The 18,801-nt window shown below is 39.5% G+C and overlaps 1 protein-coding gene across 1 annotated transcript; it reads left to right on the forward strand.

Moving 5' to 3' along the window:
• Positions 1-4,863: 4,863 nt before the first annotated feature.
• On the forward strand, positions 4,864-14,600 carry LOC128698749 (mitochondrial import inner membrane translocase subunit TIM50-C). Its single transcript, XM_053791099.2, has 6 exons — positions 4,864-5,291; positions 6,946-7,178; positions 7,462-7,569; positions 11,012-11,143; positions 11,904-12,024; positions 13,203-14,600. The coding sequence occupies exons 1-6, from the start codon at positions 4,910-4,912 to the stop codon at positions 13,400-13,402; spliced, it is 1,176 nt and encodes a 391-aa protein (XP_053647074.1). The 5' UTR covers positions 4,864-4,909; the 3' UTR covers positions 13,403-14,600.
• The last annotated feature ends 4,201 nt before the right edge of the window (positions 14,601-18,801 follow it).

An 18,801-nucleotide genomic window follows, 5' to 3' on the forward strand; every position in this document is an offset into this window, starting at 1 on the left:
ATATACATGTATATGTAAATTACCTAGGATAACCCCGAAAAAAAGTTAAAGTAACTTCTTATTAGAACACATATATCATGGAACGAGTATATCAAAATGGATTCAAACAACAGCTATATACAGTAAAATGTTAGGATTACATGAAGTGTATCAAGTTAGTAAATAGCAGCATCTAAAGCCACCCTGTCAGGTAATACACTAACATTAAGGCCAACTATTCAAGTTTGCCGCACTCCTACTTGCACTGGTGTCTGACTGAATTTTTTAAATACACTACCTAACAGAATACTCCATTCGACTGAATGTACAGCAATGCATGCAACCATATGACCTGTCTTTGTAATACTCATTTGTGCTTTATAGTTATCTGTTTACAATAATGTTTTATCACTGATTTCATCATTGCTTAGTTAATCTTAAGTTAATTTTAAGCCAGCCCGTAATGCTATGCATATAAGTGGCTTTGGCATGCTGCTCTTACCTGTATTTTTTTTGTACCTCTGTATGTATGCTAAAATTACTAAATAAATAAATAAATAAATAAATGGAAGGCTTGAAAAACTGCGACGGATCGACGAGGATCATCCCAAGTCCGCGTACCGCTAAAATATGAGAAGTACTTAATAGTCCCAGAATCAGAACCGCGTCATTTAAAGAAATACCCTCACTGACATTAATATGCAGGTAAACCCATCCTAACCCTTATACAGAATACATTCAAACTTTCTTCAGAACTGGTGGGCACTCCTCCAAATGGATTATGCAGTTGACTTCCAAACGGATCTGATACAGAACTTACACATAGTAAGTCAGTGACACTTCCTGCACCATAGGAATTTATTCCTTTCTAAATCTAGTTCGTCTCTCTTTTCCCTTCCCCCGAAATAACTTCAACAAATCATAATTACATGTATAGTGCTTAAAGTTAAAGATACTCACAGATCACTCTCCTTGTAAGCTTGGTAGAGGCTTAACTCCCTCCATCAACCCATCGGTAGAGCTGATTGTCCCATTCTTGCGTGTAAAACATAAACGGTGCCTACCTAGAAAATGCGAAAAAAAATAAAACCTTATTTAATGTTTAATAATTTTAGCACTGCCTAAAACTATTCATTGCTATTATCATATTGAAAGCCAATGTCTGGCTTAGTTCCACTGTGGCTCTTCGATCTTCCCCAGGATGCAATCTACAACAGGTGAGCAGAGGCAATAGGCGATTTATGACCAGACCTTTGATAAGATGGGGAAGGAAGAAGGATGGGTAAGGATGGAAACAGGTAAGATAAGATAAGATTAAGATAAGATTTCGTTCGGATTTTTAACCCCGGAGGGTTAGCCACCCAGGATAACCCAAGAAAGTCAGTGCGTCATCAAGGACTGTCTAACTTATTTCCATTGGGGTCATTAATCTTGTCCCCCAGGATGCGACCCACACCAGTCGACTAACACTCAGGTACCTATTTGCTGCTAGGTGAACAGGACAATAGGTGTAAGGAAACGTGTCCAAATGTTTCCACCCGCCGGGAATCGAACCCGGGCCCTCCGTGTGTGAAGCGGGAGCTTTAGCCACCAGGCCAGGTGTGAGGAAACAGAGGCAACAGGTGTAAGGAAACAGGCAACAGGTGTAAGGAAACGGAGGCAACAGGTGTAAGGAAAGAGACAACAGGTGTAAGGAAATGGACGCAACAGGTGTAAGGAAATAGGCAACAGGAGTAAGGAAACAGGCAACAGGAGTAAGGAAACAGGCAACAAGTGTAAGGAAACAAGCAACAGGTGTAAGGAAACAGGCAACAGGTGCAAGGAAACATACCCACTATTTCCACTCGTGCCGGGGATCGTGATCTGGGCACGTTACCAGGGTACTACCTCTTGAATGGGTAATACAACAGGTTCGATCCAAGGAAAGGGTAGTCAGGTCCAATTCCCTGGATCAAGAGCCTCTTGCTAGCGCCAAGGATAGCTCCCTTGGAGGGATCCCGAGTATTAAGTTACAACAGCAGTAATCGCATGAGAACGAAAATAGCGAATACTTAAATAGGAAATGCATTCATAACTAATTTGGATTACGTCGGGACACCTGTACAATACACTACCGCCATCTAAATCAGCGTTGTTCAATAATTATATACAAAAAAGTGTCAGCTGACCTCCAGCACCAGTAGCCGGCTGTACCACCGCCATTCACTGTTTACAAAACAATCAAAGTTTGACACCTGCCTCACCTTCCCACAATTTAGAATTGTTAAATTATATTTGAGATGTTAGAATGTCCTCCAGATTCACGGGGAAGAAATCATTGATTGTTTTATCTTTTAACTTTCTATGATAACTGCATTAAAGGTCAATATTACTGGCATACAATGTCAACAAAAATGGGAATAATTATTTCTATTGTGTGCCATTTTTATATCTTCTTTAGGAACATATTTATGTGTGTAAAATAAGACAACCGAAGGTATACATATTACGAAAATTAATATACGTAAATCAGATCTAGACCAAAGGGTCTTAAACTACACACTGACTACCCTTATATTAAAAGTATATTTCTTACTTTTTCAGCTTCATGAATTAGAAAGGTTTGCCTAAACTAGGATAAAAAATTATTAGGGTTATCCTAGGTTCTCTACACATATGCTGCTATGTATGATAATTCTATGTAACTGTATTTGTGTATACCTGAATAAACTTACTTACTTAAAGCCACAAGGGTCATACAGCGCTGCAGAGTAGGATGTGCTAAATGTGTAATATGCTTGATAAGAGACCAGCGAGGGTAAAGAATATGCCAGAGAGAGTTAATAAGGGCGACGAGGAATGCTAAAGGAAAGTATAACTAAAAGTCGGTGTATTATTATTATTATTATAATCAAAAAGAAGCGCTAAGCCACAAGGGCTATACAGCTAAAAGTCGGTGTAATAAAGCTGTTGCTGACAATAAAAATCAAAGAAGGATTCTGTCAAAGGTGGGGGCTGTCAGCGAAGAGGTCAGATAAAGCAAGAGCGTTAGATTATTATTATTATAATCAAAAAAAAAGAAGCGCTAAGCCACAAGGACTATACAGCGGAGAGCGTTAGAGGATTAAAGCTAATGATGCCCAAACAAAACCTTAACCTATATTATTTGAGTTCTCTCAAGTTCTAATATCCTAGTCTGCTACCTTTCCCACGTCACTGAGTTTATAGGAAGTAGCAGAGGTGTTGTTGCAGCAGGAGTCAGGGTTGTATCCCTGGTGTCTGAGGGCCTGTGCTCTCACTTGAATGAGGCTTTCAACTCATGACTTTTATTAACACCCAGTTATTGGAATGTGCAAGTGTTAATTTGATTTTTTATTTAAAAAATGGTTTGGCATTTTCTCCCAAAAATATCTTGAGTATGCCTCATCTGAACGTCTTTTATCCCTAATGGTTGATGCGTCTCGGGTATGTGAAAATTTGTCAATATACATACATACATAGCTCAAAAATGTCAGTGTCTACCTACTGAGGCTCGCAAGACCCAATGTTTAGCTTTTATACAATGCCATATAGATTACTCTTGCTCTACATGGTACTCTGCCGTAGCAGAAAAAGCTGAAAGACAGACTACAAATCGCCCAGAAAAAATGGTGAGATTCATCCTGGACCTGCGTCCAAGGACAGCATGTAGGCCAGGATGAATTGCAATTGGATATGCTGAATGTTGAAGACAGAGTAAAACAATTGAATTTAAATCACATTGATAAAATTGCTTACAATGTCCAGAATATTTTGCTGCCAGGTTTGTCGAGGCTGGGAACTAAAGAAATATAGTACTAGAGGAAAGGAACACAACTTGTAGTACTTGCAGTAGGTGGTCAGGCCTCGAGCACCTTGTATGGTATAGCAATAAAGGAATGGGACGGACTGCCTGCACATCTCAAAGCCTGTCATAGCATGAGCCAATTCAAAAAGAGGGCAAAAAGATACCTAATGAATGTAGAAACAGAAAGGGAGGAGAGTGATTTCTTGCATATTATTATTATTATAATCAAGGGGGAAGCGCTAAACCCGGAGGATTATACAGCGCCTGGGGGGGGGGGATGTGGAAGGCATTCAGGCTTAATTCGGGGAACTGGAGCACAGATCCAATTTCCTAAATCAAGAGCCCCTCACCAACATCAAGGAACCTTCCTTGAGGGGATTTCTTGCATAGCTAACATACATTATCTATTCCTGTGAGCTGATCCTCTCTTTAATATTAAATGTAAATAACCCAGCTGACTTTATTCCTAGTATATTTCCTTTTATTGTAACTGCTATTCACATTGCTAGGTTACTTGCCTGTTTCAACTTTTAAGGTTTAAATAATGTTATTACAAGGACCCCAATGGAAATAAGTCACTGTCTAATTTTTTTCGGTTATCCTAGGTAATCTACACATATGCTGCTATGTATGATAATTTATGTAACTATTTATGTGTACCTGTACCTAAATAAACTTACACTAAACCCACAAGGATCATACAACACTACAGCTGTAAGGAGATTTGCCTACGGAAATAAGTGACTACCTTTTTTGGGGGGTTATCCTAGGTAATTTATACTATGTATGATTATTGTACTTAAGTATACCTGTGCCTAAATAAACTTACTATTTATCTTGATTGCCAGCACTTAATTCAACATTGTGCGGCAAATGCGCTACCACCGAGCTTTTAGTTTTATACTGAGGCGAAAAATATAAACATATGATGTTCAATGCGTTTGACACTCTCGGAGAATATCCAAGTAAGTGTGCTAGTTACCCAAAAATCCCCTCGAAGGCAAAGTTCCTCGTCTGAAGTGACAAAATGTTCCCAAATAAGCCAAGGGTTGAGCTTAAGAGTTCGTGTATGGTGTTAAGACGAGGCTCACTGCACCAGCTCTTCACTCCAACACACAAACAAACATGGCAACATCAGGGTGCTCGCGTGTCCTCCTCAGAAACACACTATTATCTCTCACTAACCCAAGTTTACCACGCTCAGTATTCTGCAGTGTAACTTACAGACAACTTAGGAGTGCAGTGACAGCGAGCACCGGAATAAGATGGGTCACATTACGCAAGTACTCCACCAACAAGTTGGGCCCAGACAAAACTGTAAGTCTGGCGGATGAGCTGCTGGCATCTAAGCTGCAGCCTCAGCCAGACCACAAGACACAACACGACGAACAAAACAGCAAAAAGGAGCAGCAGGAAAAAGAGAAGACGTGGAGAACACTCAAATACTCATTTATTGGGTTTGGCGTTATGATGACCGGGATGAGCGGCTTCCTGATATGGAGTTGGGGTCAGTATATAAGTGATACTGGTTAATTAAGATGGGGAGTTGGGGGTCAGTATATAGGTGATGCTGGTTAAGGTGGGGAGGTGGGGTCAGTATATAAGTGATGCTGGTTAAGGTGGGGTCTGTATAAGTGATGCTGGTTAAGGTGGGGAGGTGGGGGTCAGTATATAGGTGATGCTGGTTAAAATGGGAAGGTAGGGTCAGTATCTAGGTGATGCTGGTTAAGATGGGGAGGTAGGGTCAGCATATGAGTGATGCTGGTTAAGATGGGGAATTGGGGGTCAGTATATAGGTGATGCTGGTTAAGATGGGGAGGTGGGGTCAGTATATATGTGATGCTGGTTAAGATGGGGAGGTGGGGTCAGTATATAGGTGATGCTGGTTAAGATGGGGAGGTAGGGTCAGTATATGAGTGATGCTGGTTAAGATGGGGAGGTAGGGTCAGTATATGAGTGATGCTGGTTAAGATGGGGAGGTGGGGTCAGTATATAGGTGATGCTGGTTAAGATGGGGAGGTAGGGTCAGTATATGAGTGATGCTGGTTAAGATGGGGAGGTGGGGTCAGTATATAGGTGATGCTGGTTAAGATGGGGAGGTAGGGTCAGTATATGAGTGATGCTGGTTAAGATGGGGAGGTGGGATCAGTATATAAGTGATACTGGTTAAGATGGGGTCAGTGTATAAGTGATACTGGTTAAGATGGGGTCAGTGTATAAGTGATGCTGGTTAAGATGGGGAGGTGGGGTCAGTATATAAGTGATACTGGTTAAGGTGGGGTCAGTGTATAAGTGATACTGGTTAAGATGGGGAGGTGGGGTCAGTATGTGAGTGATGCTGGTTAAGATGGGGAGGTGGAGTCAGTATATAAGTGATGCTTATTAAGATGGGGAGGTGGGATCAGTATATAAGTGATGCTGGTTAAGATGGGGTCAATATACAAATGATGCTGGTAGTGGTAGGGTCAGTATATAAGTGATTCTGGTAAAGGTGGGGTCAGTATATAAGTGATTCTGGTAAAGGTGGGGGTCAGAATATAAGTGATATTGGTAAAGGTGGGGGTCAGTATATAAGTGATATTGGTAAAGGTGGGGTCAGCATGTTACTGTGGTACTGTTAGGGCAACAGTGTTACAATGTAAAGATTTAGTTTATATATGCCAGTTTTTTGCAGGGATAGTGTGAAATTGCCTAAAGATAGTTTAATATCATTATCATGTAATGCATAGTCATCATGTGAGTATGTGGCTCATTTTGTGCCTCTGTAGTTAAAAAATTACAGAGGCACTAAATGAATCTAGGTAACCATGTACCAGCACTGTCCTTTTACAGAAGAAATAACATTACCTAATCTAGCCTATCCTTTCAGACTTAATACCTTGATGTCACTAAAGTGCTCTTAATTCAAAGAATTAGATACCCTTCCCTTCCTCAGATTAAACTTTAACTTTAACTTAAGCAAACCTAAGAGTAAATTGTCCATAAGCAACAGTAAAAAAAAATTTAAGTACAGTTACTGATTTGGAAAGGGTATAGGAAAGCACCAGTTTGGCAGTAGAGCTGTTAAGTGACATACATATATTGTACTGCAGAATGCCATTGTTTGCATGTACAGTATGTACCTCGTAATTTTAATTTGTACAGTATTTGGTGTATTTCAGGTTCTCCGACTGTTGATGTGGAGGGCAACCCCATACCCGATGAATTCTCCAAAATGCCAGTTATCCAACAATATCTGTACCGTACTTGGCGAGGTATGCATGACATGAATAAAATGATTCAAGAACCATCACGTGAGAAGCTCTTGCCGGATCCATTAAAAGAGCCATACTTCCAGCCACCATACACGCTAGTCCTGGAGCTCCGAGATGTTCTAGTGCATCCTGAATGGACGGTCAGTTGGAGACTATGCTAAACCTCATGTGCTATGAAATGAATGTTAATAAATGTTTAAAGTGGTTTGCTACATTAAGTATTAAAAACAGAAATAGGTATATTTTCATTGTAAAAGAATAGGTAGGGATATCTTTACTCTTAATGTTACAGCAAGTGGGCACTATAACCTGGGTTCCTCATGAATTTAACAATAATTTGAATGAAAGATAATATTCAGAATGTGTGTTGTTTATCTATGTGTACGATATTGTAGGTTTTAACTTCATGTGATCTCTTTACAGTACGAAACTGGTTGGCGGTTCAAGAAACGTCCTGGTGTAGAGTTCCTCTTGCATCATTGTGCTCCTCCACTGTTTGAAATTGTTATTTATACCAATGAACAAGGATTTGTGAGTTCAGTTTGGTTGGTTTGAAGTACTCTCAGCTTATTATTTTGTTAGCTATACATCTATATACTTTCTTTTAATTAGTTTTTTAGTTTGTTTATAGCTGGAAAGCATTCTCATCTCGAGAACTGTAATTATGCACATTTTAGCTGCTGTAACAAAATGTGGTTCAAATCAACAGTTTCTGGTGTTTGAGTTATTGGACATTTCTGAAGGTGATAAGTATATTTATGGGTCACTTGCTGAAACACTGTAAATGATTACACTTAACTGCTTCCATAACTACTATACACTATTATTATTATTATAATCAAAAAGAAGCACTAAGCCACAAGGACTATACACTATTATCTTCTCTGTGTTAAACTTGCAGTATATAACTTTTAGTATACACCTACCATCCAACTTACGACCGAGTTCGGTTCCGAGAAACCAGTCGTAAGTCAAAATGGACGTAAGTCGAACTTTACTACTGAATATCAACACATTTTTGTAATGACTTTATTTTATTGTTTTATTTTGGTATTTCATGTTTTACTTTACTTTTTATGCTGTTAGTACTGTATTTTATACTGTAAGGTTTAGGATAAACACTGTGTACAACACAAATAGTTGTTTATTTCCCAGAAATTTGGCAAAAAAAAACACAGTCGTAAGTCGAGTGGTCATAAGTCGAGCAGGTCGTAAGTCGGATGGTAGGTGTACCACCATTTGCACTTAAGTATTATGACAACAAACTACCCAGTCAGTCGAGGCTGATTTCCATCCAGCTCAATTGCTAGCCCACTCAACTCACACATTGAGGTCCATGGTTCAATCCACGGCACGGGTAGAAACATTAGGACTTGTTTCATTAAGACACTTGCTGTCCCAGTTCTATCAGTAAAATAGGCACCTGGGTGTTAATTGATTGTTCTGGGTCACATCCTGGGGACAAAATTGACATAATTTGCCCAAAATGCTCTGCATAACAAGGGGTTTTCTATATAGTGATACAGTATGTCATTGATGTCAGCTAGGCCTGTATACCTTGTACATATATTTGTAGAAATAAAAATTATTATTATTATTAAAGAAGTCATGTAGATGAAGGTAAAAGCAGATATCAGATCATACAGTCCACACTGAGGCTATCTGCAGTGGCCAAAGTAAAGTTTGGTTATGTCTGTTAAGTGAAGGGCATGTTACCATGCCTCCTCAGACAGTATATCATTTCTGTGTTTTAACTACATCTTGCTAATTTTATAATTTTGTTGTACAGTGGACCCTCGACCAGCGATGGCATCGATTAACGATAAATCTGACTAGCGATACATTTTATCGCAAAAATTTTGCCTCGATTAGCGCTAAAAAACTCGACCAACACTATTCCTTCCGTCTCGACGCGTCCACTTCTGGCCAGTGTTTACAAGCCAGCCAGCCACCGCGGTCGCTTCCAAGCATACAATCGGAACATTTCATATTATCACAGCCTTTTTAGTGATTGCACCTGCAAAATAAGTCACCATGGGCCCCAAGAAAGCTTCTAGTGCCAACCCTACAGCAAAAAGGGTGAGAATTACTATGGATATGAAGAAAGAGATCATTGCTAAGTATGAAAGTGGAGTGCATGTCTCCGAGCTGGCCGGGCTGTACACAAAACCCCAATCAACCATCGCTACTATTGTGGCCAAGAAAACGGCAATCAAGGAAGCTGTTCTTGCCAAAGGTGCAACTATGTTTTCGAAACTGAGATCGCAAGTGATAGAAGATGTTGAGAGACTGTTATTGGTATGGATAAACGAAAAACAGATAGCAGGAGATAGCATCTCTCAAGCGATCATATGTGAAAAGGCTAGGAAGTTGCATGACGATTTAATTAGAAAAATGCCAGCAACTAGTGGTGATGCGAGTGAATTTAAGGCCAGCAAAGGTTGGTTTGAGAGATTTAAGAATCGTAGTGGCATACATAGTGTGATAAGGCATGGTGAGGCTGCCAGTTTGGACCAAAAAGCAGCTGAAAAATATGTGCAGGAATTCAAGGAGTACATAGACAGTGAAGGACTGAAACCTGAACAAGTGTTTAATGGTGACACTGACAATGTTGTGAAACACGTTAGGAATGTCATAAAGGAACGGGAGGTACAGGCCTCTATGGGCAGATATGTTGTGCGACAGAGGTCCAGTGACTCAAGCTGGTCCTAGTGGCATTAAAAGAAGGGAAGTAACCCCGAAAAAGGACTTGCCACCTCAAGTCCTAATGGAAGAGGATTCCCCTTCTAAACACTAAGACCATCAACACACTCCCCTCTTCCCATCCCATCAGTCATCACCAGATCTTCAATAAAGGTAAGTGTCATGTAACTGTGCATGTCTTCTTCAGTTTGTGTGTATTAAAATTAATATTTCATGTGTTAAAATTTTTTTTTTTCAATACTTTTGGGTGTCTTGCACGGATTAATTTGATTTCCATTATTTCTTATGGGGAAAATTAACTTGACTAACGATTATTTTGACTAACGATGAGCTCTCAGGAACGGATTAATAGCGTTAGTCGAGGGTCCACTGTATATCATTTGCTCATGACTTCTTTCTTCTTTCAACACACCGGCCGTATCCCACTGAGGTGGGGTGGCCCAAAAGGAAAAACGAAAGTTTCTCCTTTTACATTTAGTAATATATACAGGAGAAGGGGTTACTAGCCCCTTGCTCCCGGCATTTTAGTCGCCTTTTACAACATGCATGGCTTACGGAGGAAGAATTCTGTTCCACTTCCCCATGGAGGTAAGAGGAAATAAACAAGAACAAGAACTAGAAAGAAAATAGAAGAAAACCCCAAGGGGTGTGTATATATATGCTGTACATGTATGTGTAGTGTGACCTAAGTGTAAGTAGAAGTAGCAAGACATACCTGAAATCTTGCATGTGTTTTTTTTTTTTTTTTTTTTTTTTTTTCTTCAACAAACCGGCCGTATCCCACCAAGGCGGGGTGGCCCAAAAAGAAAAACGAAAGTTTCTCTTTTTAAATTTAGTAATTTATACAGGAGAAGGGGTTACTAGCCCCTTGCTCCTGGCATTTTAGTCGCCTCTTACAACACGCATGGCTTACGGAGGAAGAATTCTGTTCCACTTTCCCATGGAGATAAGAGGAAATAAACAACAACAAGAACTAGAAAGAAAATAGAAGAAAACCCAGAAGGGATGTGTATATATACATATATATGCTTGTACATGCATGTGTAGTGTGACCTAAGTGTAAGTAGAAGTAGCAAGACGTACCTGAAATCTTGCATGTGTATGAGACAGAAATAAAAAGACACCAGCAATCCTTCCATCGTGTAAAACAATTACAGGCTTCAGTTTTACACTCGCTTGGCAGGACGGTAGTACCTCCCTGGGCAGTTGCTGTCTACCAACCTACTACCTAGATGCTCATGACTTATCAGCAACAATTTATCTTCCCTAGACTGCTTACCCAGTGATTGATCACCTGGACCCGAATGGTTACATATGGTATCGCCTATTCAGAGACTCAACTCGCTATGTTGAAGGCAAACACGTTAAGGATCTTAGCTGTCTCAACCGAGATTTAAATAAGGTTAGTTTTGTAATATAATTTTTTCTCTTTTAAAAACTTACAAATAAAGCATCATTTACTTAATTAATGATAAGTGGCCACAACATACACCGGAAGCATCCATTGCATTTTACTTACTGTATAGAGGTGGTCAGCAGAAACTGAATAGAATCTTCAGGAGGTGGTTTTGTATATGAAAAAATAGGTAAATTATGGATGTGGTCTGGATGCACTCATTTGTATTTCATTTTATTTGTTGAGGACTTTGTACAGGCACTGCATATTTAAGACTGGGTTTCACATATGATGTAAAAAGTATTTTTTAAATTATTTCCAGATTTATAAAAGCTACTCTTTTGTAAGTATAGCTCATATTATTAATGGTATTTTGTTTGAAATACAAGGAAGATGTTTGGGGCAGTGGTTATTGATAAACCCTTTTCTTTAAATGTCTCTGTGAGCTTTTCCTCCAGTATATCTCCCAGTGGTTTTGGAACACTTTGTTCTGATTTCATTCCAGCCATTTACCACTATTTGTGAATGATACTCTCTGCATTTATTCTTAGGCATTTAAAATTTACAGCATCCTGACAGAAGCATGCTGATATCACAGTTCAGATGGTCCATCAAATTGCAGCATTCTCACCCCTCCTTACAGCTTACCTAGAAGAATTTGTCTTATTTCATAAGTCCATTATATTGAGGTCTGTTATACTGAGGTATTACAGTCATTGATTAAAGAAAAGTATTCAGCTCACACTCATATGGATGCACATTTCAGATAATCTGTGTGGACTGGGATAGTAATGCTGTCTCCTCTCCTCGCAACCATCTCAAGTTGGATCGCTGGGATGGTAACATGAGCGATCAGTCCCTTTTAGAGCTGGGCTTTATGTTACGCAGTAAGTTTTCGTAGTCATACTAATGGTGAAAGTGTTTCTTTTTCTGGGTCACCCTGCCTTGGTGGGAGACGGCCAGCGTGTTAAAAATTTTGTTACCAGAATCTCTATTCTTATTACAGATTAATTGGGTGTGGGTTGGGGGGTGTCCCCTCTCTTCAGTTCTGAAATTTGATTGATCAAGTAAATTTTCTTTGAGTCTAAAAGTGTTTTTATTAACATCTTTGTTAAAAAAGGGGAATGTACTAGAGTTTAGTGGTACCAACACTTGTATGGGTATGAAGCATCAATATTGAATGTTGCAGCAAGGAGGAGGCTAGAGACAGTAGAGATATCGAGTTTGAGGACAATGAGTGGTGTGAATATTATGCAGAGAATTTGGAGTTTGGATATTATTCATTATTCAGAGGGGTGAAGAGGGTTTGTTGAGGTGATTTGGACATTTAGTGAGGATGGAGAAAAATAAGATGACTAGGAGGGCATATAAATCTTTAGTGGAGGGAAAGAGAGGTAGGGGTCGTCTTTGAAATGGTTGGAGGGAGGGAGCAAACGAGATTTTGAGTGCAAGAAGCTTAGGCATCCAGCAAGCATGTTAGATAAGAGCCAGCAGAGACAAATGTTTTTTATGACATGATGTGCTGTTGGAGTATGAGCAAAGTAACATTTATGAAGGAATTCAGGGAAACTGGTTAGCCAGACTTGAGTCCTGGAGGTGAGAAGTACAGTGCATGTGCTTTGAAGGAGGGGGTGTTGATATGTTACAGTTTTTTTAACTGTAGTGTAGGCATGCCTCTGGCAAGACAGTGATGAAGTGAATGACGGTGAAAGTTTTTCTTTTTCGGGCCACCCTACCTTGGTGAGGAAACGGCCGATGTGTTTATTAAAAAAAAATAAGTATTGGTGACCCTCTGGCAATCGGTGATGAGTGATTGATGGTGAAAGTGTTTCTTCTCTTTTGGGTCACCCTACCTTGGTGAGAGATGGCCAGTTTGTTAATAAAAAATCTGAAAAACTTTAAATTTGCCATGAATGCATTTTTTTTAACTGAGATATAAAACTTTTTCTTTTCTTTTTGGGTCACCCTGCCTCAGTGGGACATGGCCGACTTGTTAAAAAAAAAAAAATGAAACTTGCCCTGTAGACTATTATTGCTAAATAATATTTTGCTCCTTTTGTTACAGCAATTGCAGAATCAGAAGTGTCAGATGTTCGTGAAGTCATTGACTACTACCGTACATTTGACAACCCTCTTGCAGCTTTTCGAGAAAATCACAGGAAAGCTCAGGAACAAGAGTTATTGCTGAGCCAGAAAGCTGAAGAAGACCGACAACAAAAGAGTTTTATGAGTTCATGGACATCATCCTTCCTTCGGAGACGATAATATCAACATGAGTGATTTTGGCTGCACCACTTTACGATGTGCTCACATGCATAGAAAGGAAAGATTAATAGGCAGGTTAAGTGAGTGGCAATGCAAATGATGGTACTGGCACAGATGGAAAGTTGGCCAAGTAAACTGTAGTTGGGTCATCAGAGTCTGTAGTATGTTGACATAACTGTATTTTGTTTCCATGGATAAAAATACAGAAAGATATATACAGATCACTTGGCTGCAGATCATCAAAGTGTTAGGTGAGTGATACATTTCTACTAGTAGTAGTTTATACTAAAAAAGGAATACAGTATTTGGACAGGGTTTTGCTTGAAAATCCTTACTGTGTAGTGGAAAACCTAGTATAGGTAGCTGAAAGGCAGTGCATCTTCAACTATTAATACACAACTGTATGTACATCCTCAGTTACCTGTGGTAGGTAGGTAAAGAAGGATGGTGCCATAGGTTTAAATATCATATGTAGAACTTTCCTGCTCAACATTTAAACCCAGTTTATTTGATCTTTTTGAAAATGCATTTAAAGGCATCGGTGATTGAGTCTGTACAATGAAAGACTTTCCATAGCACTGTAATTCTATTGAACCTTGAGACATACATACTTTAAAACATTACCTGCTGTGAATGTCAAGCTGATATTGCTTGTAAAATTTAATTAAATGCAGATAATTTAGTAAATTTAAAAGTTATGGAGGCAAAAGGCACAAAGCATGGGACACTGTCTTCAACTGTTTCCTTATCAGCAATCGAACCTTTACTGGGACGCTCAGTTTATGGTTGGATCTATAGTTTCCAGTGTGATATTGTTTGTACATAAATTTATTTTTGTTATATTTGTCCTATAAAATCTATTGTCACAGTTGTTTCATTTGTGATTGATTGTGTAGGACAAAGCTATAATTGTAAATCGGCTGATTGGGAACCAGTGAGTGTGAGGTACCAAATGGTTGTATGGAAGCAGTCATTGTATGATATACTTAATTTGATTGGTGCAAGTTCTAGGAGTAAAAGGTTAGCCTGGTTCCTATAAATGCAGCATGTTGTATTCTAATGAGGATGAGCATCCAGAAATACACTGGTGTCTGGAGATGATGTAAGGAAGTCAACACACAATGTTTCTTCATGTGTCCTTACAGCTTTCCCAGAACGTTTTCCAAGATTTGTAAATAAAAAAAAATTGAAATCACTAGTTTCTTTGTATGTTTTTACCCTAGGTAATTAGTACATATACTCAACATATATTGCATGTTCCTTATGTTTATTCTGTTATTGTTAATAATGTATGCTGTATTCAAAATTTCAAGAATGTTATTAAAATTCAGTTCAATAGTAGTACCTACAAGACCTAATTGAGGTCCTGCTCTATTTTCCAATAACAACAGTACAAGTATATTTTGATCTGAAAATGCATTTTGACACTGTTTCCTCACAGGAGATTAATATACAAATTAAAAAACTAAACTGGAGTGGCTAGGTAGGTATTCTAATAGACAAGAGACTGCATAGCAGCCACAGTGAGAAGTATAAGCATAAAGGAAAGTAACAAGTGCAGTACCACCAGGGGTATCTACTGTACAACTAATGAAGCTTAAGCTTCAGGGGCCTCTAATCCCGGAGGGACCACAGAAGTGACTTTAATCCACATTGCTTAAAAATTTTGGGTTTACTGTATGATTAGGGGTTGTGAAGGGCCCCCATAACAGTTCAAGATTCAGGGTCCCAAAAATGTAGATCTGCCACTGAGTACCACAAGGTTTTATTCTTGGACCTACTCTTCCTAATACTATATGTGTGTGCAGAGTATATAAAACTAATAGAAGAATAAGAATGGGATTGCATCATGGTTTAACTTGAGTAAGCTACTGAAATAGTCCAACAAGTCGCTACTGGATATCAACTCTCACAAATAAATGATTATGAAGTCGGGATCAAGAGGATGAAAGCCACAGGAAGAGTACAACTTCAAAGGGAGGAAACTCAAAATTCAAAAAGAGGAAAAGAACACCATACCAAACCTTTTGCCTATGGGACACTTTTTTAAAAAGAAAATAGTATATGAAAAGCAGGTAAATATAAGAACAACCTTCATGAATCAGAATAAGGAGGGATTCAGTTCACTGTACACAGCATCCTTAAGACCACTGCTGGAGAACTAGACTCTGCTTGTATCCCTAATCTCATTAAGTATAAAAGAAACTAGATAAAGTTTGAAGGTGTGCTACAAAGGCTGATAATATGAAGTTAGGTGAGAGCTGGCTTTTAAATCAGTAGGTCTTAGGGTTATAGAAGATAAAAATACGACATATCTGGTAAGAACAGATTGAGATATGAGAACACAGAACGAGAGGACATTGGAAATTAGATGGTCAAACGAGCCACAGGGATATAAAAAGCCAAGAAGCGTAGTGAAGGTCAACTTGGCACGTGATGCAAAAGTAGATATGACAACCCAAAAGAGAAAGGAGTAACCACAACAACTAGCTGCATTACCAAGTTGGGGCTCAAGGGCCAGATAACAAACTTATAGTAGCACTAAACCCGTGGAAGTCAAACAACACCTGGAGGATCCAAGGAAAGGAAGGCTAGATCAGATTCCTAGGATCAAGAGCCCTTCATCAGTATCAAGGGCAAGAGCTCAACCCTCACAGATGTAACTAAGTGGATACACAATACATATAACACTCGTGTACGTAACATTATGTTAGTTTAATATCATTATTATGCACCCCATTCCCATCCTGTGGGTGGTAGTCAAAGAATTAGAGGTACATAATGGGTCCAGGGACTGGGCCGCAAAGTTCTGATAGCTGAACAAGTTACAAGGTAATGAACTCCAGGTAGATCTACATTACAAAGAACGACAATATCCAGAATTCACACCTATTATAATTATTAAAGATTAATCATTAGGTATTGTCGACAGGATATCCCAGACATGATACTGGACTAAGTACATAAGTAAGTTTATTTAGGTACAGGTACACATAAGTACAATTATCATACCAAGTAACAGATGTGTAAATTACCTAGGATAACCCAAAAAAGTCAAAGTGCCTTATATCCATTGGGGTCCTTGTAATATCTTAGTACTGTGACCAGGCAAATTCGTCAATATACTTAATTTATAAAACTTGGAATCGTTGGAATCTGTGCGATAACTGGAGAATCCCTCTTCTGATCGGCTTTAAACTTTCGGCACTGTTGTGTTTTCCGGAAAGCAAGGTTGGCGTTATTATTAGGCTGCACAAATTCCAATTTACCAGTAACCAGTAACATGGTTACCACCAGACAAAAGATAATTCACAAATGCAATAATTTTTTTTATATCACGAATTTAAGATGGGGAAAATACATTTGTATCATTAGTGAATAATGCAAACAATCGCAGACGGGCGATCTTAATTGTGCAGGACAAGCCACGGGGGAAGGGGGGTGGAAATCTTTAGCTCAAGTACTTTCACACTTCTCAATGCATCATCAGGAGCTGTGCAATGTTGCAAGGGAGCAACCAAAGCAGGGAGAGAGGTCTCAGAGTAACGTAGGTGTCACTGGCCATGGTTACCCTTAGACTGGGTTAGTGGTCGGTGCCAACCCCACCCTACCATCTTCCCTCCATTACCCACATGGGGTTTAGAAAAAGCCCCAAGCTTTTTCTAATCGTTTGTAACAGGTCATATGGTTTGAGAAAATACGTTACTCGTCTACAGTATCTAGCAAGTAACTTATTTTCTCAAACCATATGACCTGTTATAAACGATTAGAAAAAGCTTGGGGCTGGCTTTTTATATCTTATAATTTCCTACCTGACATCTCAGAAACCCTCCTACCCTATATGGGTAGTGGAGGGAAGATGGTAGGGTGGGGTTGGCACCGACCACTAACCCAGTCTAAGGGTAACCGTGGCCAGTGACACCTACGTTACTCTGAGACCTCTCTCCCTGCTTTGGTTGCTCCCTTGCGACATTGCACAGCTCCTGATGACGCACTGAGAAGTGTGAAAGTACTTGAGCAAAAGATTCCCCCCCCCCGTGGCTTGTCCTGCATAATTAGTGAATAAAAATTAGTGTTGCTGTTATTGTTGCAGGTGTTGCTTTTGTTTTACAGTTATAACAAATATTGTCACTGTTTCTTCCTCACATTCTCCCTTATTCCCGAAACTCTCAGCCATATACTTCTCTACGATTACTCCCCACCCACTCCCACCCTACGATTACTCCCCATCCACTCCCACCCTATGATTACTTTCCACCCACTCCCACCCTACGATTACTCTCCACCCACTCCCACCCTACGATTACTCTTCACCCGCTCCCACCCTACGATTACTCCCCACCCACTCCCACCCTACGATTACTCTCCACCCTCTCCCACCCTACGATTACTCCCCACCCACTCCTTCCCTACGATTACTCCACCCAATTCCACCCTTCGATTACTCCCCACCCATTCCTCCCCTAGGCTAAGTCCCCACCCCCTCTTCCCACCAGAGGTGCTCTCCCACCATCCCCTCACATCCTTCCAACGTAGTGTGTGGCAGGTCCAGCGGTGCTCAACTAGTGGTGATACTGGTACCATCAGTGTTCCATCATCCTCACTCGGATACTTGCCCACGTTAATATTGAGTTCGCAGCGCTCCTTAAGTGTTCCTTATGCATTCAGTGATACTTGTTCTCCTTATCTGCTCAGCGTTACTTGTACATTCACTGTTAATTTGTGTTACGTGTTCAGTGTTACTATATGTTCCTTATATATGTTACTTCGCGATGTTGATGGCGGTATTTGCTACAGCTACTCTGTTGCTACATGACTAGATTGGTTTGGGTGTCCTTAGTTATTAGGGAATATGATACAAATTTTAGTAGCGGTTTCAATTTTAGTGTGCTGACTGTGCGCAAAGTTCTCTTTCCAAAGTTCCTGAGAAAACAAAGGGAACAGCAGTTCTGTAAAAAACTTAGCGGGTGTAGACGCACTACTCTTCTAATTGTGAATACACGAAGAAAAAATCATATTGCCCCTCCTTGTTTAACTATTGTGGTTTGTTGGAATAAATGTATAGCAAGTCGTGTGTTTTTTTTTTTTTTTTTTTTTTGGGGGGGGGGGGTCTGGCTTTCGATACGCCTGAAATGTTAGTGTAAAGTTACTGAATTTATTAATTAAGAAATCTAGGAAGGAATTTTTGCACTACCTTTTCATTCAAACTAAATTAAATAGGACAGCTTTACCCGGTAAAGCGTTTCCCGTAGATCCCCGATGTCCGTCCACCTGCAGGAAACAACAATAATAATTATAATAATAATAATAATAATAAAGTTGTCGACAAAACGTGACTATTTAATGTTACTTGGGATACTGTTAATGAAATGTTTAGGTTCCATAAACAAATTGGCTAG

The sequence above is a fragment of the Cherax quadricarinatus genome, chromosome 59, assembly GCF_038502225.1.
Source record: "Cherax quadricarinatus isolate ZL_2023a chromosome 59, ASM3850222v1, whole genome shotgun sequence".
Classification (NCBI taxonomy): Eukaryota; Metazoa; Arthropoda; class Malacostraca; order Decapoda; family Parastacidae; genus Cherax; species Cherax quadricarinatus.